At 45.1% G+C, this 24,612-nt stretch overlaps 1 protein-coding gene across 3 annotated transcripts in view; it reads left to right on the top strand.

Annotated features, from left to right (window-relative positions):
- The window catches only part of ABCA5 (ATP binding cassette subfamily A member 5), a 339,361-nt gene that overhangs the window by 207,550 nt on the left and 107,199 nt on the right, over positions 1-24,612 (top strand). For all 3 annotated transcript variants that reach the window (XM_063961135.1, XM_063961134.1, XM_063961136.1), the window contains 4 exons: positions 4,404-4,514; positions 6,656-6,831; positions 8,907-9,026; positions 14,331-14,469. In XM_063961135.1, coding sequence (XP_063817205.1) covers positions 4,404-4,514; positions 6,656-6,831; positions 8,907-9,026; positions 14,331-14,469 — 546 coding nt within the window. The remainder of the gene's footprint in view (positions 1-4,403; positions 4,515-6,655; positions 6,832-8,906; positions 9,027-14,330; positions 14,470-24,612) is intronic.

Below are 24,612 nucleotides of genomic sequence, written 5' to 3'. Positions count from 1 at the left end.
TTCCCTGAAGTCGATGCAGGGTCGCAACGAACCGTCCTTTTTACCCACGAAGAAGAACCCCGACCCAACTGGAGACTGTGAAGGTCTGATAAATCCCTTAGCCAAGTTCTCCTGAATGTACTCTGCCATAGCCTGAGTCTCAGGACGTGACAGGGAGTACAACCTGCTCTTGGGAAGCTTAGCATTTGGCAACAAATCAATGGCACAGTCATAGGGGCGATGGGGAGGTAGTACCTCTGCAACTTTTTTGGAGAACACGTCCGCAAAATCTGCATAACACCCTGGCAATCCTGGCAAACTTAGCTGCGAGAGCCTGACTGGAAGGCTCAAGCAACTCCTGAAACAATCAGTACCCCAACTAAGAATCTCCCCAGAGACCCAGTCAAATTGAGGATTGTGGGCCCTTAACCAGGGTAACCCCAACACCAATGGGGCAAAAGTACAGACAGTCACATAAAAGGACAATTTTTCAGAGTGTGTGGCTCCAATAAACAAAGAAATCTGGCTAGTGCAAGAGGTAATTTTACCTTGGGATAATGGTTCCCCGTTTAACCCACAAATCTCAATTTCCGATGCCAAGGGTACTAAGGGAACAGAGTGTTTTAGGGCGAATTGGCGGTCCATAAAAACCCCGTCGGCCCCACTGTCCACAAAGGCCTCAGTCTTGACAGTTTGACCGAGGATCTTCAAGGTCACCGGAATGATAAAAGTCTTCTTGGGAAATTCTGACTTCTGGCCTGACAGGATATTTCCCATCACCCTCAGGCTCTGAAGTTTTCCGGCTTTTCTGGGCATGATACTACCACATGACCTTTATTCCCACAGTACAAACACAACCCCTGCTGTCTCCTCCGCGTCTTCTCACGCGAGGAGAGGCGGGTAGCCCCAATCTGCATAGGCTCCTCAGAAAATTCCTCAGAGTCTGAGGTTCCCTTGGGAAGGAAGGAAATCTCAGTCTCCCTTTCAAGCCTACGCTCTCTCAGCCGTCTATCCACCCGGATGGATAACTGCATGAGCTGATCCAAGCTATCAGGCAAGGGATATTGTACCAGTTGGTCCTTTATCTGGTTAGAAAGACCTCTTCGGTACTGGTGTCTCAGGGCTGGGTCATTCCACTGGGTATCATGGGCCAACCTCCGAAACTCCGTACAGTAAACCTCAACTGGCCTTCGCCCTTGCTTAAGGATCGAAATCTGAGCCTCGGCTGAGGCCGTCTTGTCAGGGTCATCATACAACATGCCCAGTGCCGTAAAAAAAGCATCAACACTTTTAAGCGACGGACAGTCAGGCTGCAACCCATATGCCCAGACCTGTGGGTCTCCTTGTAGCAAGGAAATCACTATGCCCACCCGCTGAATCTCCGACCCAGAAGACTGAGGCCTAAGCCGGAAGTATAGCTTGCAGCTCTCCTTGAAACAAAAGAACTGCGAGCGATCTCCAGAAAAACGATCCGGGAGATTTACTTTCGGCTCCTTAACCCCTGCAGGTGCTGCTGCTGCGGGAGCTCCGCCAGCAGCCTGGGAGGTGTGCATTTTAATGGACAAATCATTAAATTGTCGAGTCAGGACCTGCACCTGATCGACCACCTGTTGCAACGTATTTTGAGGGGTATGCTCCATATTCCCACAAAATTTCAACAGGAGTATTAGGCTGCTGAATATGTTATGCACACCAGTGCCTGCAGGAAAGTACTGGTGTTTGAACTGTTATGCAAAACAAATGGACTCACAGACAAACTGGGGAATATGACATAACGTACACAGAAGGTGATAGGGTAACAAAATACACACACAGTGAACAGAGAAGCCCAGAGGCTAAGGAACTGGGTATCTCCCTTGTATTAGAACTGCTCAGATGTAAAAAGCAAGATGTTGTGTTTTAATACGTAGAGAACCCGAAATGCTGTTGCTAAGGGCAACAGCAAAACCCTAAAGGGTTACCAACGGGTGTGGCAGTAAACTCCTTGGTCAGAGATGGAATGATAGACACAAGGAGAGCCTCCACAATCCTGATTCTCACTTGCAGTGCACAGGTTTAAGCTTACTGCCACTAAACTGACCCCTGACACCTAGCACAGTGAGACAGGATTAGACAGGCAAGTGTTAGAATACAGCCGCAAACTTGCTAAGTTCACAGAGTAATAACAGAACCCCAGCAAGCTAAACGACTGACTCCAGTCTTACTGCTAGGTCTGGATTGGCAGAGTGTAATACCAAATCCCCAGGCCTATTTGCAGTAAGCAACAAACAAATACAAAGCTACACAGTACTAGCTAACTTTCATGAACTGACTAACCAACAGAGATTCAGCAGCATCTGCTTACCCTGAAAAGAGGCCTTATAAAGCAGGTGCTGTCCACGCCCCACTCAGACCTCACAGACTGTGAGCACAAAAACCAGCACCGGATCCCCTGCCGTGCACAGAGCCTATAACCACTGCACAGCAAAAGACCCGAACCGGAGTATCAGCTGCGCTCAGGTTACTCCACTAGCACTTGTCTCCCAGTTGCCATGACGACGTGGCAGCACAGGGCAGGAGACCCTAACAAACACACCTGTCTATATAAGGTCCCAGACTTGACAGTGCATATCTGAGCACAAACCAAGCATGAAGTTAAAGGAATTTTCTGTAGACCTCCGAGACAGGATTGTTTCGAGGCACAAATCTGGGGAAGGGTACAGAAAAATATCTGCTGCTTTGAAGGTCCCAATGAAGTTCGGAACCAGCAGGACTCTTAGAGCTGGCCGGCTGTCTAAATTGAGCGATCGGAGGAGATCAGGGAGGTGACCAAGAACCCGATGGTCACTCTGTCAGAGCTACAGCATTCCTCTGTGGAGAGAGGAGAACCTTCCAGAAGGACAACCATCTCTGCAGCAATCCACCAATCAGGCACGTATGGTAGAGTGGCCAACTGAAAGCCACTCCTTAGTAAAAAGCACATGGCAGCCCACCTGGAGTTTGCCAAAATGCACCTGAATGACTCTCAGACCATGAGAAACAAAATTCTCTGGTATGATGAGACAAAGATTGAACTCTTTGGCGTGAATGCCAGGCGTCTTGTTTGGAGGAAACCAAGCACTGCTCATCACCAGGCCAATACCATCCCTACAGTGAAGCATGGTGGTGGCAGCATCATGCTGTGAGGATGTTTTTTAGCGGCAGGAACTGGGAGACTAGTCAGGATAGAGGGAAAGATGAGTGCAGAAATGTACAGAAACATCCTGGATGAAAACCTGCTCCAGAGCACTCTTGACCTCAGACTGGGGCAACAGTTCATCTTTCAGCAGGACAACGACCCTAAGAACACAGCCAAGATATCAAAAGAGTGGCTTCAGGACAACTCTGTGAATGTCCTTGAGTGGCCCAACCAGAGCCCAGACTTGAATCCCATTGAACATTTGTGGAGAGATCTGAAAATGGCTGTGCACCGATGCTTACCATCCAACCTCATCGAGCTTGAGAGGTGCTGCAAAGAGGAATGGGCGAAACTGCCCAAAGATAGGTGTGCCAAGCTTGTGGTATCATATTCAAAAAGATTTGAGGCTGTAATTGCTGCCAGAGGTGCATCAACAAAGTATTGAGCAAAGGCTGTGAACACTTATGTACATGTGATTTCTTAGTTTTTATTTTTAATAAATTTGTAAAAATCTCAAAACTTTTTTCACGTTGTCATTATGGGGTATTGTGTGTAGAATTTTGAGGGAAAAAATGAATTTGAATACTTTCCGTGTGCACTGTATGTATATATCTCCCTCCACCCTGAGAAAGTGATCACATATAATTTCCCCTGTGTGTACATTTGGGATGTGCATAGTGCAGAGCAAGGTGGTACCACCATGGAAGAGGCAGTGGGCCGTGCATTGTATCATTAGGCAGCACAGTACCTATCTACAGTACCTGGAACCAACAGCGAGGGAATAAGGTGAAGCCAGGTTTTTCTCTTTTTTTATGTCGGTGCAACTGAGCTTTATTCAGGTGCTTCAGGTCATGCAGTCTGCACAAATACCTGACACTGGCCCAGGACATAGTGTATGGGACCAGCCCTGGGACATGTGCCCCCTTACCCCAAGCACAGCCTGCAGCTTCTTTTAATGTGCTCTGATGTCTGAAAAATGCTTCTAAGTTATTCCTAGTCCTATGTAGTATGTAGATGATGTATTTACTTTTACAGTGTTATCTTCTATACCTATATATTTTATCTTTTTTTTTTAATACCACAGTACATCCACTTATTTTATGATCTTCGTTCCATTAAATTATTGGTCTTTAAAGTGGTTCTTTATAGTACTGGAAGTTATATTTGCCATTTAAATAACATCATATAATAACATAGGTGTGAGGAAATGGTGCAGCATAAAAGAGTGGGCCTCAAATGACTGTGGTGATCTTATTTTTAACACTAGGGTTAACCTTGGATATATATGAAGGTCAAATAACTGCTCTGCTTGGGCACAACGGCACAGGAAAAACAACAGTCATGAATATTTTATGTGGGCTCTGCCCTCCGTCAGATGGTAAGACACTCGGCTCTCTTTCAGATGATTGCAGCATGATGCAGTATCACTATCACAGCAGACAAGAAACAAGCTCGCTGTTTGGCTCAAAGCATTGTCTAGCTGTAGATCCATTTGTTTTAGCTTTATAATTTCATTAAATTATTATGCTTTAAAAATGTTATTTACCCTCTTGCTTGTCTTTGAAAATGTATTGGCCTTTAGATCTAGCCTAAAAGAAGAAAACAGACGTTACGCTCTCATTAGCTCTGATTATAAGTGAGGGCTAATTATCAGACTGCACTTATACAAGGGTGCCGCTAATGCTTTCACTAGGTTATTTTACAGAGCAACCACACAATTAACTAAAAATGAATATTAGTTATAACTAAGAAGCTGAGAAACCCCATTATAAATTCATGAACCTCTTAACAGGGGTGCCTCATGTTTCCGAGAAGTTGCAGTAATGTGTTTCTTAGCATACACTAACAGCCGTACTCGCTATTTACCATTTACTTAAGAATCAAGACAACAAAGTTACATTAGGATTAAAAGTGCTGAAGCACTAATTGGCATTTTTCACATTTTGTTTTCTTACATCATGGAATCAGAAACTACTGTATCCAATTTATCAAGCGTCAGTTAAAATCAAAAATTAAAACAAAAATAACATACAGTGTGACCCCTCTGCAGCTTAAGTTTCTCATCCCTGTGCTAAGACTGTTTTTGGCACTTTTTGGGATGATCACATTCCAATATTAATATCAGTACTCACCCAAGCTATCCCTTTTTTTCAAGTAGATTTTTTGGGTAAGTTTAGTAAGGTGGGAGTGAGTTTTTTTTTTAGAACTGGTGATGTTGCTAATAGCAAACAATCAGATTCTAGTTAACATTTATCTAGCTATTTCTGGAAGATAATAGATAGAATCTGATTGGTTGCTATGGGCAACTCACCATTTTAAAAATCCTCCCACATTAATAAATGTACCTCTTTGAGTTTTCCGAATCTATAATTAGTTTTCTTGTGTGTATATATAGGGGAGGGGGGGAGATATTTCAATTCTCATCGCGGAGATGTAGCTCCTGGGTTAAGTGCATGGAGATACAAAAGCTTGGGTCCAAATATTACATAAAACTACTTTTATTAATTTTGGACATGTTTAGATGATCCTATAGATAACCTTATACACCAGTATGAAACTAAAATCGAAGGTGAAACAGTAGCTGTTGACCGATAGCATAGTCGACATTTTCAACAATTACAGTTTTGTAATGTCTGTAATGCAACATTTTGACCATTTCCACCTTTTCATTGTTAACCTTTGGTCCATGTTGATACTTCAGACTGTCTAAATATTTATTGGCTAAGTTTTGACCATGTCTGAATATGTCACTGTCGATATTTTGATTGTTGACATATTGAACGTTGACATACCAACCATATCAACATTGTTGACTGTCGATGGTTTGATCATGCCGATGCTTTGACTGTTGATGTTATCTACCTAATCCATCTTAATTGAGCACTATTCTTCTGAAGCATCTATATATGACTTCAGCAACCATTATTGCTGTTTCTTGACATGTTCTTCCATTACATTTTTTTATGTGAGTTTCTTTGTTGTTCAGTATAGAGGTTTCTTCATTGCTTTTAGTTTGTGTAACATTATAATATAATACTATTTCTAGAAATATAAAATAATATTTTTTTTACTTTGAACATGTGACTTGTTAATAAATCATAAATTAAAAATAAATGAACATTCAGGAGGCAATTCAGTTGTTTTCCCCTGCGGCTGCCACTAGAGCAAATCAATTGTCGCTCCAGTAGGGCGCAAGTGCCACATGGAGGGGGGCGGGGGAACACATTTCTTCTCACAGCCACCTGAGGTGGTAAGAAGAAATGTGTGAAAAGCCTGTATTTTGGGTCCCCTAGCCAGGACTTTAGGCGGGTTAAGCCCCTATATGTGGCTAAACCCCATTAATTTGGGTAGGATAATTATGAACGCCCAGATCAATTGAATTGCTCCATTGAGTGCCCATTAATTATAGCGGCACGCAAAATAATTGAATTCCCTTCTAAATATAGTATTGGCTATCAAATTCTCAGTCTGTTAGAATTGTCTACTACACAAAGAAAGAAAGCGCATGTCTGTGTTTAGGGATTGCTACTATCTATGGCCACAGAGTCACAGACATCGATGAGATCTTGGATATCAGGAAGGTGATTGGAGTTTGCCAGCAGATGGATATTGACTTTGATGTTCTCACGGTGGAGGAGAATTTGTCGGTCTTTGCCTCATTGAAAGGAATTAGTGAAGCGCTCAAGGAACAGGAGGTACTAGCCAGCTCACATGTAGAACTGCTTGTGTTTGTATGTGATGACAAATACATGCTTCTTTTTTCCAAAAAAAGTTCTAACATGTATTTTACACTCTACAGTATATAAAAAGGATAGTATAACTCCAAGTCTCAACTCAGACGGCAGCCTCAATGAGACAAAAAAGGAATCATCATTTCCTACAAATATAATACGAACACATAAAGTATAGTTGTAAATGGTGATTTTGAATGTTTAATGTAATTAATGTCCCAAAGAAATTAAAGTAATCTACCGCAGATGCTTCCAGGTAGTTTAAAACTTTCCAGTAACTCCTATAGGTGTACATAGAAAAAAAAAATTAAATAACAACATGGCACAATGTCTTCTGGACTGGTATGGTATCCCAGTGGATGGAAAGGAGAAAAGTGAAATAGACCTATGTCCATGCATGCCAAATCTAGAGTCATCGATAGCGACGCGCATCGCTATGGGCATACACTCGAAGAGTACTTAGAATTTAAGCACGGATCTCTCCGTGTGTACCCCCCCCTTTTGCTCTCCCCTTTTGTTATCCTTCCTCCAATCCTTAATAATTTTGGGAGATTATTTTATTTTAAATAACAACATGGAAAGCGGTTGGTGCCCAGGTCTCATCTGTTGTCCAGAGACAACCATACATGGAAGGCAGTGCTTGTCCAAATACTGTAGTTTCTACTTTCTTCTCGATTCAACTCAGAGTCTTTTTCTCACTTTCCTCTTTTCTCTTTTTCTTCTCGTCACTCTTCTACGTCACCCACTCTTCTTACTCCATCTCTCCTCTTCCCGCTTAACTGTCTATTTCTCTATCTACCGCCGTCATTCCTCCGACTCTTTCTTCCCCGTTTTCTCTTTTACTATTCCTATCTTTCATTCAGTGCCACTACTTTCTTTTGCTTTCTCTCTTTTCATTCCTCCTTTTCCTTGCTCTTTTTACCTCCTATTGCTCTCCTACCGCTCTGTGTCTGCATCTTTGTTTCTTTTCTGCCTCTTTGATTTTTGCACTGCTCTTCCCTTTCTTTGTTTTATTAGGACTTCAGTACCTCCTCCGTGAGCCACCTGCAGTTCTTTCATTTGCTGCCATGCCAAGCTGCCACTGGCTGCAGAATGAGCCTTAGCTTTACCCCTTTTTCTTTTTCCTCTTTATTATTGTACTTTTTGGCCAATCCTCACTTTTTCTTCAGTGTATGTGCCCTGTGGGAGGGGTCAGAGTTCATACGAGCTGTCATTACATGGCATGTGATGACATTAATTTTATCCAGTTTTTTTTTATTATATAATATAGATGTTCAATGTATTAGACCAGTGGTTCCAAAAATCACGTCGCCCTAGAATATCAGATTTTTTTTTTCACACCACCCCTAGACAAAAAGTTTCTTATTGAGAAATTTAGAAATAAATATTAAATTAAGTAAATTGTGTTTATATGTCATCCTTAGGGTCAGTTTTGTGGTGAAGGACAGTTTTGCTTCTGTTTGTCCACATATTTTAGTATTGGCAGCTACCAGGACTGGTTTTGCCTATTACATCGACCATAAATAGTTTGTGAACTGGTCCTGGACCACCAACCCAGCAACCCCCCCCCCACCACTGTATTAGACTATTGTGAAGCACAAGGCTGTTTCTAGACAATTTGGCTCCCAGTGCAAACTCAAACAAATGAAATGTTTTGCAACATAATAATGCAGACACCTTTTATCCGTAGCCATAAACTGATGAAATTAATCTTTAATGGAGTTTAAGGAACATTTACTAAGCAGTGATAAGTGCGGAGAAGTGAGCCAATAGAGAAGTTGCCCATGGCAACCAATCAGCACTGAAGTAACATCTATAATTTGCATACTATAAAATGATTCAGAGCAGCTGATTGGTTGGTGAGGCAATTTCTCCACTGGCTCACTTCTCCGCTCTTATCACTGCTTAGAAAATGTCCCCCTTTGTTTTCAAAGACAAACTTTGGACATCTAATACAGTACTTGGTATCTGTAACCTCATATTAGGCTTAATATCCATTCTGGTATATTCTACTCCCATCATTTTATTTTGTATTCAAGATAAATAAGATTCTGCATGAACTGGATATGGAGGCAGTGAAGCACAACCAAGTTAAGAGACTCAGCATAGGACAGAGGAGGAAACTTGCCGTGGGCATTGCAATTCTGGGTAACCCCAAGGTAATGCTTGTCTGTTATCACTATTGTTTCAGGACTCATTTTCTTGTTATCAGTGATACTCTGGTTGCTATGCAATGATCAGCTCGGAGACATTAGGATTATTGATTCCTCCAGAGCTGCAAATAAGGCAAATGCCAAATGCAGTACTGTTGAGGAGTGTGGGGGCATTTAAATGGTTTTATAGTAAGTTTCATTATCTTTTTGGGCAGCATCGACGACATTTCCCCCAGAATTCCTCCACAAATTAATAAGATTAATCTGGTCTCCACACAATCCATCCACCAGTCTGAAGTGTCTTCTTACAGGGATGTAGTATAAATGCCGCCGGATGGGATCCCAGTGGCTGAAATACCAAAGCCAGAATCCCGAAGGACGCCATAAACCCGATGTCTAAATCCCTACGGAGCACAGATCATGGCATCAAAATACTGACACTCGGAATCCTGATAGTTATTACAGCGGGACGCGCTCGCGTCTTGCCACGCAGTGGGGTTGGTAGGTTTAGGCACTAGAGGAGGGGATAGGGTGCGGGGATGGGAAGGTTATGGTTAGGTACCAGGGAGGTGGGGTTAAGGTTAGCCACTTTCAAGGGGAAGTTAGGGTTAGGCAGCAGGGAAGGGAAGGTAAGGGTTAGGCACCTACAAAGGAGGGTTAGGGTAATGGGCAGGGGACGGTTAGGGTACTTTCTGGGGAGCTGATGGTATTTTAATGGCCAGGATACCGTTGTCGGTATTCTTATCGGGATATCATCCTGAATTCTCACGCACCAGCTAATCACTTGTGGCTGGCGATTAAGGTCCATTCAGGTTACTGTCTGTCGTATTAATTTACGGGTGGGTGCATGTATTGTTTGGCTTCAGTCTTTATCTGGATTTTTGCTGTTATTTCTCTTACCACATATTAAGTTGCAAGACAAAAATTTTCATTTCAAGCCATTGGACTATGGTGGATCAATGTATAAGAAAAATGTTTTCATTCTGATTGTATTATACTTATTATACCTAATTAGGAAACAATACATAAGATTTAACTTTTCAATTAAATAGGTTTAAGAGAGTATTTTAATCATTTAACTTTATTTTGCCAATTAAGAGTTTTGAGGTACAGTAGTAAATACAGGATTTCAAGAGGGGGGTTTCCAAATGCATTCCACAATCTACCACTTTGCAGAACATTGGTGCAAGTGCGGGAGTCTGGGAGAGCAGTAGAGGAACCTAGTAACGACCCTGGATATTACTGTAAACATTAGTCTTTTTATACACTGGATACTGTATGGAATACAGTATTAATATTTAACACACTATAGATGTTCTATAGTATAGGCTGTATCAAACATATTTAAATAATAAATAAAAACACAAACATACAGCAGTAGAATCAGTTTTGCACTTTCTAAGCAAACATTCTCACACCACCTCATAGTACGGCTTCTGTCTCTTCTTCCTGGTAGCTACTCTCTGGTCCAGTGCATTGATTGAGGACTCAGATCCAAACACACAGCAAACTTGGTAAAGGAAGCTGCTATCACCGGGAATGAGCAGTATTTCTGTTCTGTCCCTTAATCTACATGTTGTAGTGGCAGCTCTGGTAATTGTATTATATGTCATTGATAATTTGAGCCACTTACCAAGAGGAGGGGGGTTTCCAGGCAACCGGAAACCTCCCCTGCGTTTGCCTATGAGGTAGACTACAATGGTGACCACCAGGGTAGAAAAGATTGCACTTCAGCTGTACCAGTCATCGGCATTACTCTTGCATCCACAGCCCATGGCTTTTTGAAAGAGCCCTCAGGATTTACAGCGCAGGATTGGTATCCTAAGGTGTGGTAAAGAAGATCTACCGTTATTAGATAGACAATCAGTCGGTCAACACCATATGATCAACAGGCATTAGGCCGACAGGGTCAAACAATCAACTGGTAAAAGGTAAACAGGGCACTTTTTTGTGTAATTTTGAATGTTTTATGACCCGTTACCCCAATTAGTGGTTATGTAGACCCTTGCGGCTCTTTTCGCTTGTCATCCTTCAGACAAGGTTACTATTCCCAATGGTAGTCTACGTGAAGTGTAAACCAAGCAGAGGTTGAAAAAATGTGAATCCCACCAAAAGCATGTGTCGGCAGTATATGTGTAGATTATGTGTGTGTCGACCATTGCCAATGTCGACCTTTTTAACTGTCTAGCTTTTGCCTATAGACCTTTTGACTCTGTCAACCTGTTGATCCTGTCGACGTTATGTCTGTCGGCCATATTGTGTCGACTTATTGCCTGTATATCCGTATTCTAGATCCCGGTAACCTCAGTAAGAGTGGTGCATGCTGGTTTTCGTGGCCTTGCTTCCTCTAGTGCATAGGCCTACTATGACCAACATTGTGCTATTTCCCACTATGTCAGGAAAGCCTGTGGTCTCACCGTTTAGAAAGAAATTAGGGCTGATGGTGGTTGAAGAATTTAGGAACTGAGTGAGCTTCTCCGTAAAGACTGATAAAGAAGGTTTCAGTCACATACAGATATGCCCTCAAACATCATTGCTGCGGTCACGCCAAACAACCCCTCTCAGTGCACCAGGGCCCTCATTCCGAGTTGTTCGCTCGTTATTTTTCATCGCATCGCAGCGATTTTCCGTAAACTGTGCATGCGCAATGTTCGCACTGCGGCTGCGCCAAGTAAATTTGCTAAGAAGTTTGGTATTTTACTCACAACATTACAAGGTTTTTTCTCCACACTTTTTTAGCTCCACACTTACTCGGCATCTGCGATCAGTTCAGTGCTTGTCGTTCCTGGTTTGACGTCACAAACACACCCAGCGTTCGCCCAGACACTCCCCCGTTTCTCCAGCCACTCCCGCGTTTTTCCCAGAAACGGTAGCGTTTTTTCGCACACACCCATAAAACGGCCTGTTTCCGCCCAGAAACACCCACTTCCTGTCAATCACATTACGATCACCAGAACGAAGAAAAAAACCTCGTAATGCCGTGAGTAAAATACCTAACTGCATAGCAAATTTACTTGGCGCAGTCGCACTGCGGACATTGCGCATGCGCATTAGCGACTAATCGCTCCGTTGCGAAAGAAAAATAACGAGCGAACAACTCGGAATGACCACCATAGTCCATATCTCAAGAAAAGTTAGTCAAAATCTGTGGTGCTGGGCTCCGCGGAGTTCAAGGGAAATCGCAAGTGAAAATCGGGCATAGCAAGGATCTCACCGTGTGTACACACCCTAAGTGTATTTTGTTATATACCATAAAAGAGTATAATGGGCCCTACACACTGGGCGACATGACTGCACGATATGAACAATCTCGTTCATTAATGAACGAGATACCGTTCATATCGTGCAGTGTGGAGGCTCCAGCGATGAACGATGCGCGGCCCCGCGCTCGTTCATAGCTGGTCCCCCGTCGGCTGTACATGCAGGCCAATATGGACGATCTCGTCCATATTTGCCTGCACTTCAATGCAGCCGGGTGACGGGGGGAGTGAAGAAACTTCACTCCCCCCGTCACTGCACCCCCACCGCAGGGTCGCCCGTCGGCCGTATATGCCGTCGGGCAGCTCGGCGGCGGATCGGCCAGTGTGTAGGGCCTATAACTTTTGACAACAAAATCTCAGAAGTATATATACAAATTTTTAAGAATAAGGCTGCGAGTCATTTTTAAAAGATAGGCCTTATTTTTGATAGCACATCTATCAGGGGTAGCGCAAATATCCAGAGGTGCCGCTTTAATGCCACCCTTTATATTAAATGAAACATTACACCTAAAACCCTGCTTGGTTAAATTCTATTTATGTTTTGAATTAATCCTGATAAGACATTTGGCTGATTTGCACGTTCAAATCATTTCTACTTTGGACAAAATGCACCTAATAATGCATACCATTGGAAGTAAAGAATGAGACTTGAACTCTGTCAGGCATGAGTTGGTAAAAAATTGTTTTGCTGAGTAAAAATAACCATGTGTCCCTCTGCATGGCAAGCAACTCGCCTAAATGCCAATGACACTGACTCTACAGATGTGTCCTCTTACATCTTTGCTCCATGCGCTACAAGTCACATTACACATAACACGTGAGTGCTGCGTCACTCGGTAGCGGCGTGCATCTTTTTTGCGTTTTTTCCACAAAAATGCGTCTTAGTCGTAAAGTTATGTAATAGGACGCACAAGCTGCTTCTGCTGATTAAAATGGTATGCCCATATTCTGTGTGTGACTACAACTGTATTTGCATACACAATGCTATAGTGTTTTCATGGAAAAAACTGTAGCGTGGCATTTCGGATGCAGATAGAGACGCAACTACACACAGAATATAGGCATGCTGCTTATCATTTTAATCAGCAGAAACTGTTTGTGCGTCGTATTACATTATTTTGCGTCTAATATGCATTTCGTGCAAACAACGCAAAAAAAGATAGTCAGTGCTACCGAGTCCTGTCACAGCATAGCGCGACTTCAACGGCTGTTTAGCGTGATCGCAGCAAGGATGTAAGAGGACACATCTGTACATGCACTTTTTTCGCAGAATCACGTTACGCAGGCTAGAAGGATCTTTTTGTAATACTCAGCAGTTTGTAATACTCAGAATTTGGCATTATTCATGGGTTATTTTATGCTTCCAAAATTATGCCCATTGAGTGTGGATCCTGCATTGTAACGCACACCTGCCATCTTTAATAAATGTTTATAAACATCCAGTAAAAGATATGACATATTTAAACTGGGCCTTCATGAATATTGCTTTGCTGGGACTGTTTACAACAGCTCTAACGTGAACAGTTGTTCTCATTTCCATTCTTTGAAATGTACACATTATTTTTACATATTTCTTTTTGGTTGTTTTAAAAACATCCTTTTAGCTTGTGTCTAAACACCGTGATTCTGGATTTTTACTTTGACAGAATGCTGCTAAATTTGATTGCTCATTTGCATAATTCTGGCACAGGCAAATGTTTTCAAGAAGCAATTAGCAAGTATTATATAGGTGATTTAATATTTTGTTAATCATAAAAAGGGAACATTGTGCAGACTGGTCACTTTAAGGCATATGATGACTTTTATATATACAGTACTCTAACCAATTATCCATTATATGCACATTCCTGAGCAGTTTGTAGGAAGTTTATATTCCTAGACTGTTTATAGGTTGCTAGAGAACAACTTGTGCCATTGTAAACGTACAGTATCAGTCATGATACAGTATCAGTCAAAAGAAAGCCACAGATGCTTATGTTTAGTGATTACATGACATTTCCTTCACATGACCCTTCCATTGTGTGTGAAGGACCTCTAATGTTTCCTGCAGGTGCTGCTTCTAGATGAGCCAACTGCCGGCATGGACTCCTGCTCCCGTTACACGGTCTGGAATGTACTGAAGAAAAGGAAGGCAAACAGTGTGATTGTGTTCACCACTCACTGTATGGAGGAGGCAGACATCCTGGCAGGTACACAACTTCATAAATTGCATAGCTTTATTTGTTACCATATATTTCTGCAGCAGGGTACACAGGTTTCTACAGGAAAACATTGGGGTGTAGAGTGGATCTGGCTCCAGAGGCACCAACAGGTAAAGCTTTAGCTGTCCCAGGATGCATAGGGGCCTCCTCTATAACCCCGCCTCCAGGCACTGAGAGCTCAGTTTTGAGTTGGTGCCTGCAGCAGCAGGTCACTGAACAGGGGGGCTTCACTGAGCAGCCTTGACAGCTTTTCAATTTGAAGAAAGAGTATTTGCTTCTGAGCTGGCATCACTGTATGTCATTGTGACATTCAGTGCTGCAGCTCCATCACCTCCCAAGCAGCGCCGCACACTCCCGTTGGCCTGGTTCCTGGGTACCTGTGGCGGAGAAGTCACGGCTTAGGCACAGGGTCGCGTGACTGCTACATGGAGGAGGTAAGAGGGTCTCTTAGGCGGGACTCATCATTAAACCGCGATCTGTCACCTTTCTGGGGAGACACTGTCACTGGGCAGGGACCCCACTAGACCACCAGGGCACCAGAGCGCAGGTCAGATATATTTACACCAATATAATAACGCTCCATAGTACTTTGGCTGGAGGACCAGCATAGGGGAGGCGGCGTTTGACCTGCAGCCCCTCCCCCGACCCAGGGTGCCATTTCCTTGCAGATTTCCCACCCTGAAGCTGCCTCACACTCTCCCTCACAGAGACGCTGGGCGCCATCTTAACAGCATAGCTGCAGCAGTTCGCCGGGATTGCAGGGCAAGGTCTCCCATGTAAAGCAATCTGTGTACAGCGCTAAGACTTTACATTCACTTGAGTATCCTACATGTTTTAGAGACAGCGTTAGTTGAGAAAAAGTGTACATTGCAGGATATATTGTACGAGTAGTCTGCTATATCCTCCGGTCTGAGACCGATCTGTGATTGATATATATATATATATATATATATATATGTCCAGTGCAGCTTTATTGTTAGAATAATTTCTGCATTGCCCGTGACTGTGTCCCTGTATCTGCTGTGCAGTTTCACTTTCAGTGTTTCCCAGATATTACTGTCACTATATTCTGTACCCTAGGCTAGGTGCATTTGGGTCAAATAATATAGTTGTACACAGAGTTTATCTATATAATTATATAAGTATATTACTTCTGTGTTACAGTCACATTATTCCCTGTTGTTTAATTCCACAGGTTATTGTATTTGTCTGGGTAATATAATCGTACTGTATAAGCCCATTGTTTACATTGTGCAAAGTCTAACAGAAAGGGCAGCAAATCAGCGGTAGCTCCTGCAAAATGTAGAGCATGCTCCGCGGATTTCTCAGAGGGGAAATTATTGCATGAGGGTCTCTGTACTGCTTGTCATGCACCTCCCAGTCAGTCCTCAGCCCCTGCACCTAGTCAGAAGCTACCATGGGCAGCTTTCTCTACCCTGCTGGGTACTCTGGTGGAGCACCTTGCGCCTCCTATGGGGCCACCTGTGCAATTACCACCACAAGTTGTCCCTATGTTAAACCCGCCCTAGGCGGAAAATTTGTCTAACCAACTGCAGCTACTAAACCAGTCTCTGGTTAGATAGAAATCTACCTCAGGTCTCTCCCATACCCCTGGTCCCTCTAAGCTGGCAGCTTCCTTCTCACATTCTACAAACCTCTCTGATGTCTCATCTGAAGAGGAGAGGGAGCATATGGTCCTGTCTGACACTGAATCCTGTGTTACACACGTGGAATCTCCCTTATTGATTGATGTCCCTGCCCTGGGGTTTGCTCTTAAGCATATCCTTCAAATCACAGATGAGGAGGATTCCACTACTGTGGCAAAGAAAACTGGTAAGTTTAAACAGCAGACGGTGGTTAAAACTGTTTTACCTCATTCTGATCATTTGGTGGACATCAGATGGGAAGAAATTCCCTATTCCTAAACAGGCCTTGGCTCGCTACCCTCTACCTGCAGAGTTGTGTAACAAATGGGAGACTCCACCGCCAGTGGATTCTCATGTCACCCGCCTAGTGGTGTCGTCCACTCTGCCTGTCACCACTGTCACCTCACTGGGGGAGCCGACAGATAAGCGCATTGAAGGGTGCTTGAAATCCATATATTCCCTTACAGGGGTTATTCATAGACCCTCTATAGCTGCCTCTTGGGCTGAGAAAGGTATTGAGTTGTGGGTTCAGGCGTTAGAGGAGGAGCTGCCCGAGGATATTTCTGACAATGCCAGAAAATACCTGTCTCATATTACTACCGCTTCTTACTACATTCAAGAAGCACCCTCTGAGGCAGGAGTTTTGTCGGCCAAGGCGTCGGCTACGTCTGTCCTAGCGCACAGCATACTGTGGTTGAGGTCATGGAAAGTGGACTTGGACTCCTAGAAGACTTTGGAAATCCTCCCCTTTATTGGGGACTTTTTTTGGGGGAAGACCTAAATAAAATTGTGTCTGAACTGGCAGCTGCTAAGACAGCTTTTCTCCCAACTACTAATCCTTCTACACATAAGGCAAAAAGTACACCTTTTCGTTCCTTTTAGCCTCAAGGGAAAGCAAAAGGTAAGACATACTCGAGACAATCTCGTGCTCCCAAAACCTCCAAGCCCAAGGCGAAGCAGTCTTGGGCAGTCTGTCAGCCTGCTGCAAAACATGACAAGCCTGCTGCATGATGTGGTGGGCATCCCCCTGGGGGACCCCAGGGTGGGAGGCCGACATCTGCAGTTCGCCCAGGTCTGGCTCACGACCACTTCAGATGCATGGGTACTTGAAGTTGTCTCTCACAGGTACGCTGTCTCCTTCAAGAGACTTCCCCCTCACCAGTCCTGCACTGCGTCTCTCCCTTCAGATCCGTTTAAAGCTCAGGCTCTACAAACGGTTGACAGTTCCCTCCTGAGTATGGGAGTGGTTGTGCCGGTTCCTCAGTCCCAAAGGGGCAAGGGTTATTAATCAACCCTGTTTCTAGTCCCGAAACCCAATGGGTAATGCCAGCCTATACTCAACCTCAAATCTCTGAACAAGTTTGTGAGACTGTCCAAGTTTCGTATGGAAATGCTGCGCTCAATTGTGCTGGCTATGGAACCAGGCGGTATATTTACTAAAATTTCGTGTTTGTCCGATTTGTGTTTTTTTTTCTAAGTCCCAACACGAGAATTTACTAAGCACAAATCTCGGCAGTGTTTGGGCTATTCATAATGGTTTTGACGGCAAAGTTCAGAAATACGAATGAATAGACCATCGGTAAAACGCGGCAGTTTGTTCATACAACACAGGAATTTGCTATTAATTCGTATTTGGGTGTTAGTCTCTGAATGCTCATTTTTGCATTTTTTTGCGATTCGTTAAAAAAAGCAGCAAAAAAATAGACCTGCTTTTATCCTGGCGAGTTTGGATAATCATGCACGGATCAGTGAGATCTGTGCATGGTTATCTATGGGAAAGGGTCTGTTTAGTGTAAAAACTGGAAAAAAAATTGTGTGGGGTCCCCCTCCTAAGCATAACCAGCCTCGGGCTCTTTGAGCCGGTCCTGGTTGTAAAAATACAGGGGAAAAATTGACAGGGGATCCCCCATATTTTAACAACCAGCACCGGGCTCTGCGCCAAGGGCCAGGGGTTAAGCCCGAGGCTGTTCCCCTTCATCCAAGGGCGGCGGATGGGGGGCCATAGTGTAAAAAAAATATATTGTTTTTTGTAGCAGAACTACAAGTCCCAGAAAGCCTCCCCCGCAAGCTGGTACTTGGAGAACCACAAGTACCAGCATGTGGGGGGAAACGGTCCCGCTGGTACCTGTAGTTCTACTGCAAAAAAAATACCCAAATAAAAACAAAACACACACACCGTGATAGTACAATTTTATTACATACATGCACACATAATTCATACATACTTACCTATGTTGACACGAAGAGTCGGTCCTCTTCTCCAGTAGAATCTAGGGGTACCTGTAAATAAAAATGATACTCACAAAAAATCCTGTGTAGATCGGTTCTCTTCTGTTTGTAATCCACGTACTTGGCAAAATAAAAAAACGGGTTACCCGGACCACGCACTGAAAGGGGATCCATGTTTACACATGGATCCCCTTCCCCCGACTGGCGGGACCCCCCGTGACTGCTGTCAAAAAGGGTCCCTTCAGCCAATCAGGGAGCGCCACGTCATGGCACTCTCCTGATTGGCTGTGCGCGCCTGAACTGTCAGTCAGGCTGTGCACTGAAGATACAATGTAGCGCATAAGCGCTCCATTGTATCCAATGGTGGGAACTTTGTGGTCTGCGGTAGACCGCAAGGTTAAGTGGGGTCACTCTTGTGGTTGACCCCCGGCTGTGGCTGTGGCATTATCTCTCTGACTAGTGGAGCCCGGTGTTGGTGTGAAAAATACGGGGGACCCCTACGTCTTTTTCCACCCGTATTTTATACACCAGGACCCGGCGCAGAGCCCGGTGCTGGTTGTTAAAATATGGGGGATCCCCTGTCAATTTTTCCCCTGTATTTTTACAACCAGGACCGGCTCAAAGAGCCCCAGGCTGGTTATGCTTAGGAGGGGGGACCCCACGCAATTTTTTTTCCAGTTTTTAACCCATTCAGTATTGCTCACAATGCACACAATGAAGCCCTGCACGGATCTCACAGATCCGGCCGTGATTCCTTGTGTTTTTTCAGGCAGTGTTTTACTCATCACTCCCGTAAAACACTGCCTGACATTACGAATCGGACATCGGAAAAAACGAATGTGGAAAACTCGGCAGCTTAGTAAATGACCGTATCAGGATTCAAAAAGTTGCAGTAAAAAGCTCCCGATACCATTTGAGATCAAACACCCTTAAAAACAGCTATAACATAAATATTAGTAAATATACCCCCAGGAGACTATATGGTATCCCTGGATATACAGGATGCATATCTGCATATTCCTATTGCCATGTCGCAGCAGCAGTTCCTGCAGTTTGCTATTGGCAACCTTCACTACCAATTCCAGGTTCTGCCATTTGGACTGGCCAAGGCTCCTCGGATCTTCACCAAGGTCATGGCCGCGATGACGGCCCATCTCCGTCGCCAGGGAATCAGAATCCTTCCATACTTAGATGACCTACTGATTCTGGCAAGTTCTCATGAAGTTCTCCTCAGTCATCTACAACTGACGGTGACCTTACTGCTAATAAATTGAAAAAAGTCCTTGCTGGTCCCAGCTCAGAGCATGGTGCACCTGGGGGCTCTCTTGGATACACACAGTCAGAGACTGTTTCTGTCTCCAGACAAAGTCCTGAAACTTCACGACAGGATAAGACACTTCACTCGTCGCCCCAGAGTGTTGATACACTCAGCGATGCAAGTCCTTTGCTTGATGGTGTCATCCTTCAACATGGTAGAGTAAGATCAATTTTACTCTCGTCCGCTGCAGCGGTTGATCCTGTCAAAGTGGGACAGCCTAGCTCATCGGAGCAGATACCAGATGGTCTCGTTGACTCCGGAGGTTCGTCTGTCACTGTCCTGATGGCTCCAGGACCAGCACTTGTGCAGGGGCCATCCATTCTGGATCCCCCACTGGGTCCTACTGACAACGGACGCCAGTCTGCGGGGATGGGGAGTGGTGTTGGAGCAACACTCTTTTCAGGGTCATTGGACCAAGGAAGAATCACTCCTCCCGATCAACATTCTGGAGTTGAGGGCAGTGATCAATGCCCTGCCTCTGGTATGGAACAGGCCTGTTCAGGTACAGTAGACAACGCCACCTCGGTGGCATACATAAACCATCAAGGCGGCACTCGAAGCCACATGGCAATGATGAAAGTGTCAAAAATCCTTTTGTTGGGCGGAAAGCCATCTGCCAGCCATATCCGCAGAGTTCATTCCGGGCGTCCTAAACTGGGAAGCGGACTTCCTCAGTCACCAGGACGTTCACTCCGGATAGTGGTGCCTTCTTCTAGAAGTCTTCCAACTTCTGGTGGACAGGTGGGGTCTACCGGATGTAGATCTCATGGCGTCTCGACACAATCACAAGGTTCTGGTCTTCGGATCACAAACCAGGGATCCTCAGGCAGCGTTCGTGGATGCACTGGCGGTTCAGTGGAACTTTCGGCTGCCTTACATATTCATTCCTGTCCAGGGTACTGCGGAAGTTCAATCAAGAAGGAGGTATGCTGATTCTGGTCACTACAGTGTGGCCCAGATGGCATTGGTTCTCAGACCTACAGGGTCTGTCATCAGAGCGTCCCCTCCTACTTCCTCATCCCTTGTCTCTACCTGGACCTGGCCAGACTGGCTTTGACGGCGTGGCTCTTGAAGCAACGCTCCTGAGGGCCAAAGGATTGTTACGCACACCAGTGCTAACAGGAGTATACCGGTGTATGAACAGAGAGGGAAGCGAAGCAAACGAACTCACAGACAGTATAACATAACATACACAGGAGGTGATGGAATAACTAATAAACACAAAGTGAACGGAGAAGCCCAAAGGCTCAGGAATTGGGTGTCTCCCTAGTGTCAGGAATGCTCAGATGGAATAGAGCGGACAATGAAGCGATGTGTAGTGATTTAACATGTGGAGCACCTGAAATGATGTTGCTAAGAGCAACAGAAAAAACCCCAAAGGGTTACCAACGGGTGTGAGAATAAACTCCTTGGTCAGAGATAGAAATATAGACACAAGGAGAGTATCCACAATCCTAACCCCCACTTGCAGGGCACAGGTTCAGCCTACTGCCACTAAACTGACACCTGGACGCCCTGCACAGTGAGGGAGGATTAAGCAAGCAGGTCTGAGAGTACAGCCGCAAACCTGCTGGGTTCACAGAATAGCAAAAGAACCCCAGCAGGTCAAACAACTGACTCCAGTCTTACTGCTAGGTCCGGATTGGCAGAATGAAGTACCGAATCCCAAGGCCTATTCGCAGTAAGCAACAAGTAAATACAAAGTCACACAGTACTAGCTAACTTTCTGGAACTGACTAACAAACAAAGATTCAGCAGCATTTGCCTAGCCTGAGAGGATGGTTTATATAGCAGGTGCTGTCCACGCCCCACTCAGACCTCACAGACTGTGAGCACAAAACCAGCGCCGGATTCCCTGCCGTGCACAGAGCCTGTAACCACTACACAGTAAAAACCGGGACCGGAGTATCAGCTGCGCTCAGGTTACTTCGCTAACACTTGCCTCCCGGTTGCCATGGCGACGTGGCAGCACAGAGCAGGAGATCCTAACAGTACCTCCCCTCTGACGAGGGGTCAAAGAACCCCTACCACCGGGTTTATCGGGGAACTGCGAGAAGAAAGAGCGTATCAGTCTGGGGGCATGACGATCACAACTGCGCACCCACGACCGCTCCTCCGGGCCATACCCCTTCCAGTGCACCAAAAAAGACAGCCGACCCCGAACCATCTTGGAGTCAAGAACCCTTTCAACCACAAACTCCCTCTGACCCCGTATCAGAAGAGGAGAAGGTCTTCAACTGGAAGAAGGATTACTAACCGCCAGTTTTAAAAGGGAACAATGAAATGTTTTATTGATACCCAATGAACGGGGCAGATCTAACTGAAATGCCACCGGATTGATAACCCTGGTGATCTTATAAGGGCCGATGAACCGGGGGCTGTCTCAACTTCAAATTCTTGGTGGACAACCAGACGAAGTCTCCTAATTTGAAGCTGCAGGGTCTTCTCCGCTTATCAAAAACCCTTTTGGTCACTAATGACACAGACACAAGGGCTTTCTTCACTTTCCTCCAAATACCCCTAAGGACCGAAACAACAGAGGAACCACCAGACGTGGAATCCAGGGGGTCAAAAGAATTGGCCTTAGGATGATGCCCATACACACAAAGGAAGGGAGAGATCCCTGTAGCAGAGTGAGCTGCGTTGTTATAGGCAAACTCCGCCATGGACAGATGAGCAACCCAGTCAGTATGACACTTGGAGACATAACACCTGAGGAACTGCTCCAAGGACTGGTTCACCCTCTCAGTCTGCCCATTAGACTGTGGATGGTAGCCTGACGACAAGCTCACAGAAATCTGGAGATCAGAACAAAATGCCCTCCAGAATTTGTCCACAAACTGGGATCCACGGTCAGAGACCACATCAAGTGGCAACCCGTGGAGGCGCACAACATGCTGCATAAATAACTCAGACAGGCGTCTGGCCGATGGCAACCCAACCAGTGGAACGAAATGCGCCATCTTCGAAAACCTGTCAACGACAACCCAAATGGCTGTCATCCCCGAGGATTTGGGCAAGTCCACCACAAAATCCATGGAAATGTGGGTCCATGGCTTAGACGGAATAGAGAGTGGATGTAATGGGCCGACAGGAACCCCTCTAGGAGTTTTATTTCGGGCACAAACGTCACATGCCCGAACCCACTGATCCACATCCCTAGCCACCGAGGGCCACCACACCGCCCTAGACAGCAACTCCCGAGTTCTGGCAATACCCGGATGCCCTGCCGACCTCTTGGCATGGAATGCCAGGAACACTCGCTGTCTTAACCTAGGAGGCACAAACAAGAGACCTACCGGAAGGTCTGGAGGAGCCTGCTCCTGTGCTCTAAGGACTAATGACAAGAGGTCCTGGGTAATGCCCACTTTAATACATGATGGGGACACAATGGGCAATGGCTCCTCGGTGGTCTCTTGAACTGGAGCAAAACTCTGCGAGAGCGCATCAGCCTTGATGTTTTTTGACCCAGGGCGATATGTTATCAAAAAATTAAAGCGAGCAAAAAACAAAGCCCATCGTGCCTGCCTGGCATTGAGCCGCTTCGCTGACTCTAAATATGCCAGATTCTTATGGTCGGTGAGAATTGAGACCACAAACTTAGCCCCCTCAAGCCAGTGTCTCCACTCCCCGAGTGCATCCTTTATAGCCAACAATTCCCGGTTACCCACATCATAATTCATCTCGGCAGACGAAAATTTACGGGAAAAGTAAGCACAGGGATGAAGGCGATTATCAGACACCCCCATCTGAGAGAGCACTGCCCCAATACCTATCTCAGAGGCATCCACTTCTACCACAAAAGGACGCTCTGGATCTGGGTGTCGCAGCACCTTGGCCGAGACTAATGCCCTTTTGAGACGGGCAAAGGCCGCTTTGGCCTCACAAGACCAGTGAGCAACATCCGCCCCTTTCTTAGTGAGTGCCACCAAGGGGGCCACTATAGACGAAAATCCAGCGATAAACCGTCTATAAAAATTCGCAAAGCCCAGAAAACGCTGAAGCGCCTTCAAACTAGTGGGCTGCACCCAATCCAGGACTGCCTGTACCTTAGAACCCTCCATTTGGAAACCTTCTAAGGAGATAATATACCCTAGAAATGCGATTTGCTGGACTTCAAACTCGCACTTCTCCAGCTTCGCCCCAAGCTGGTGGTCTCTGAGTTTCTGGAGGACTAAGCGTACATGCTTCCGATGTTCCTCCAGGGAATGAGAGAAGATTAGGATGTCATCTAGATAAACAACTAAGAATCTATCCAAATATTCCCTGAGCACATCGTTCATGAATTCCTGGAAGACTGCCGGGGCATTAGAGAGCCCAAAAGGCATCACCAAATATTCATAATGCCCTGAGTGGGTATTAAAGGCAGTCTTCCATTCATCCCCCTCTCTTATTCGGATTATATTGTAAGCACCGCGTAGGTCAATCTTAGAAAAAATGGTGGCAGTACGAAGCTGGTCAAACAAAACCGAAATGAGAGGCAGTGGGTACGAGTTTTTAATCGTGATACAGTTCAATTCCCTGAAGTCGATGCAGGGTCGCAACGAACCGTCCTTTTTACCCACGAAAAAGAACCCCGACCCAACTGGGGACTGTGAGGGTCTGATAAATCCCTTAGCCAAGTTCTCCTGAATGTACTCTGCCATAGCCTGAGTCTCAGGACGTGACAGGGAGTACAACCTGCTCTTGGGAAGCTTAACATCCGGCAACAAATCAATGGCACAGTCATAGGGGCGATGGGGAGGTAGTACCTCCGCAACTTTTTTGGAGAACACATCCGCAAAATCTGCATAACATCCTGGCAATCCTGGCAAAGTTTGCTGCGAGAGCCTGACTGGAAGGCTCAAGCAACTCCTGAAACAATCACTACCCCAACTAAGAATCTCCCCAGAGACCCAGTCAAATTGAGGGTTATGGGCCCTTAACCAGGGTAACCCC

This window comes from Pseudophryne corroboree, chromosome 3 (assembly GCF_028390025.1).
Source record: "Pseudophryne corroboree isolate aPseCor3 chromosome 3, aPseCor3.hap2, whole genome shotgun sequence".
Lineage (NCBI taxonomy): Eukaryota > Metazoa > Chordata > Amphibia > Anura > Myobatrachidae > Pseudophryne > Pseudophryne corroboree.
The sequence above is the reverse complement of the archived record's forward strand: the minus strand, read 5'-3'. Positions and strand labels throughout refer to the sequence as shown.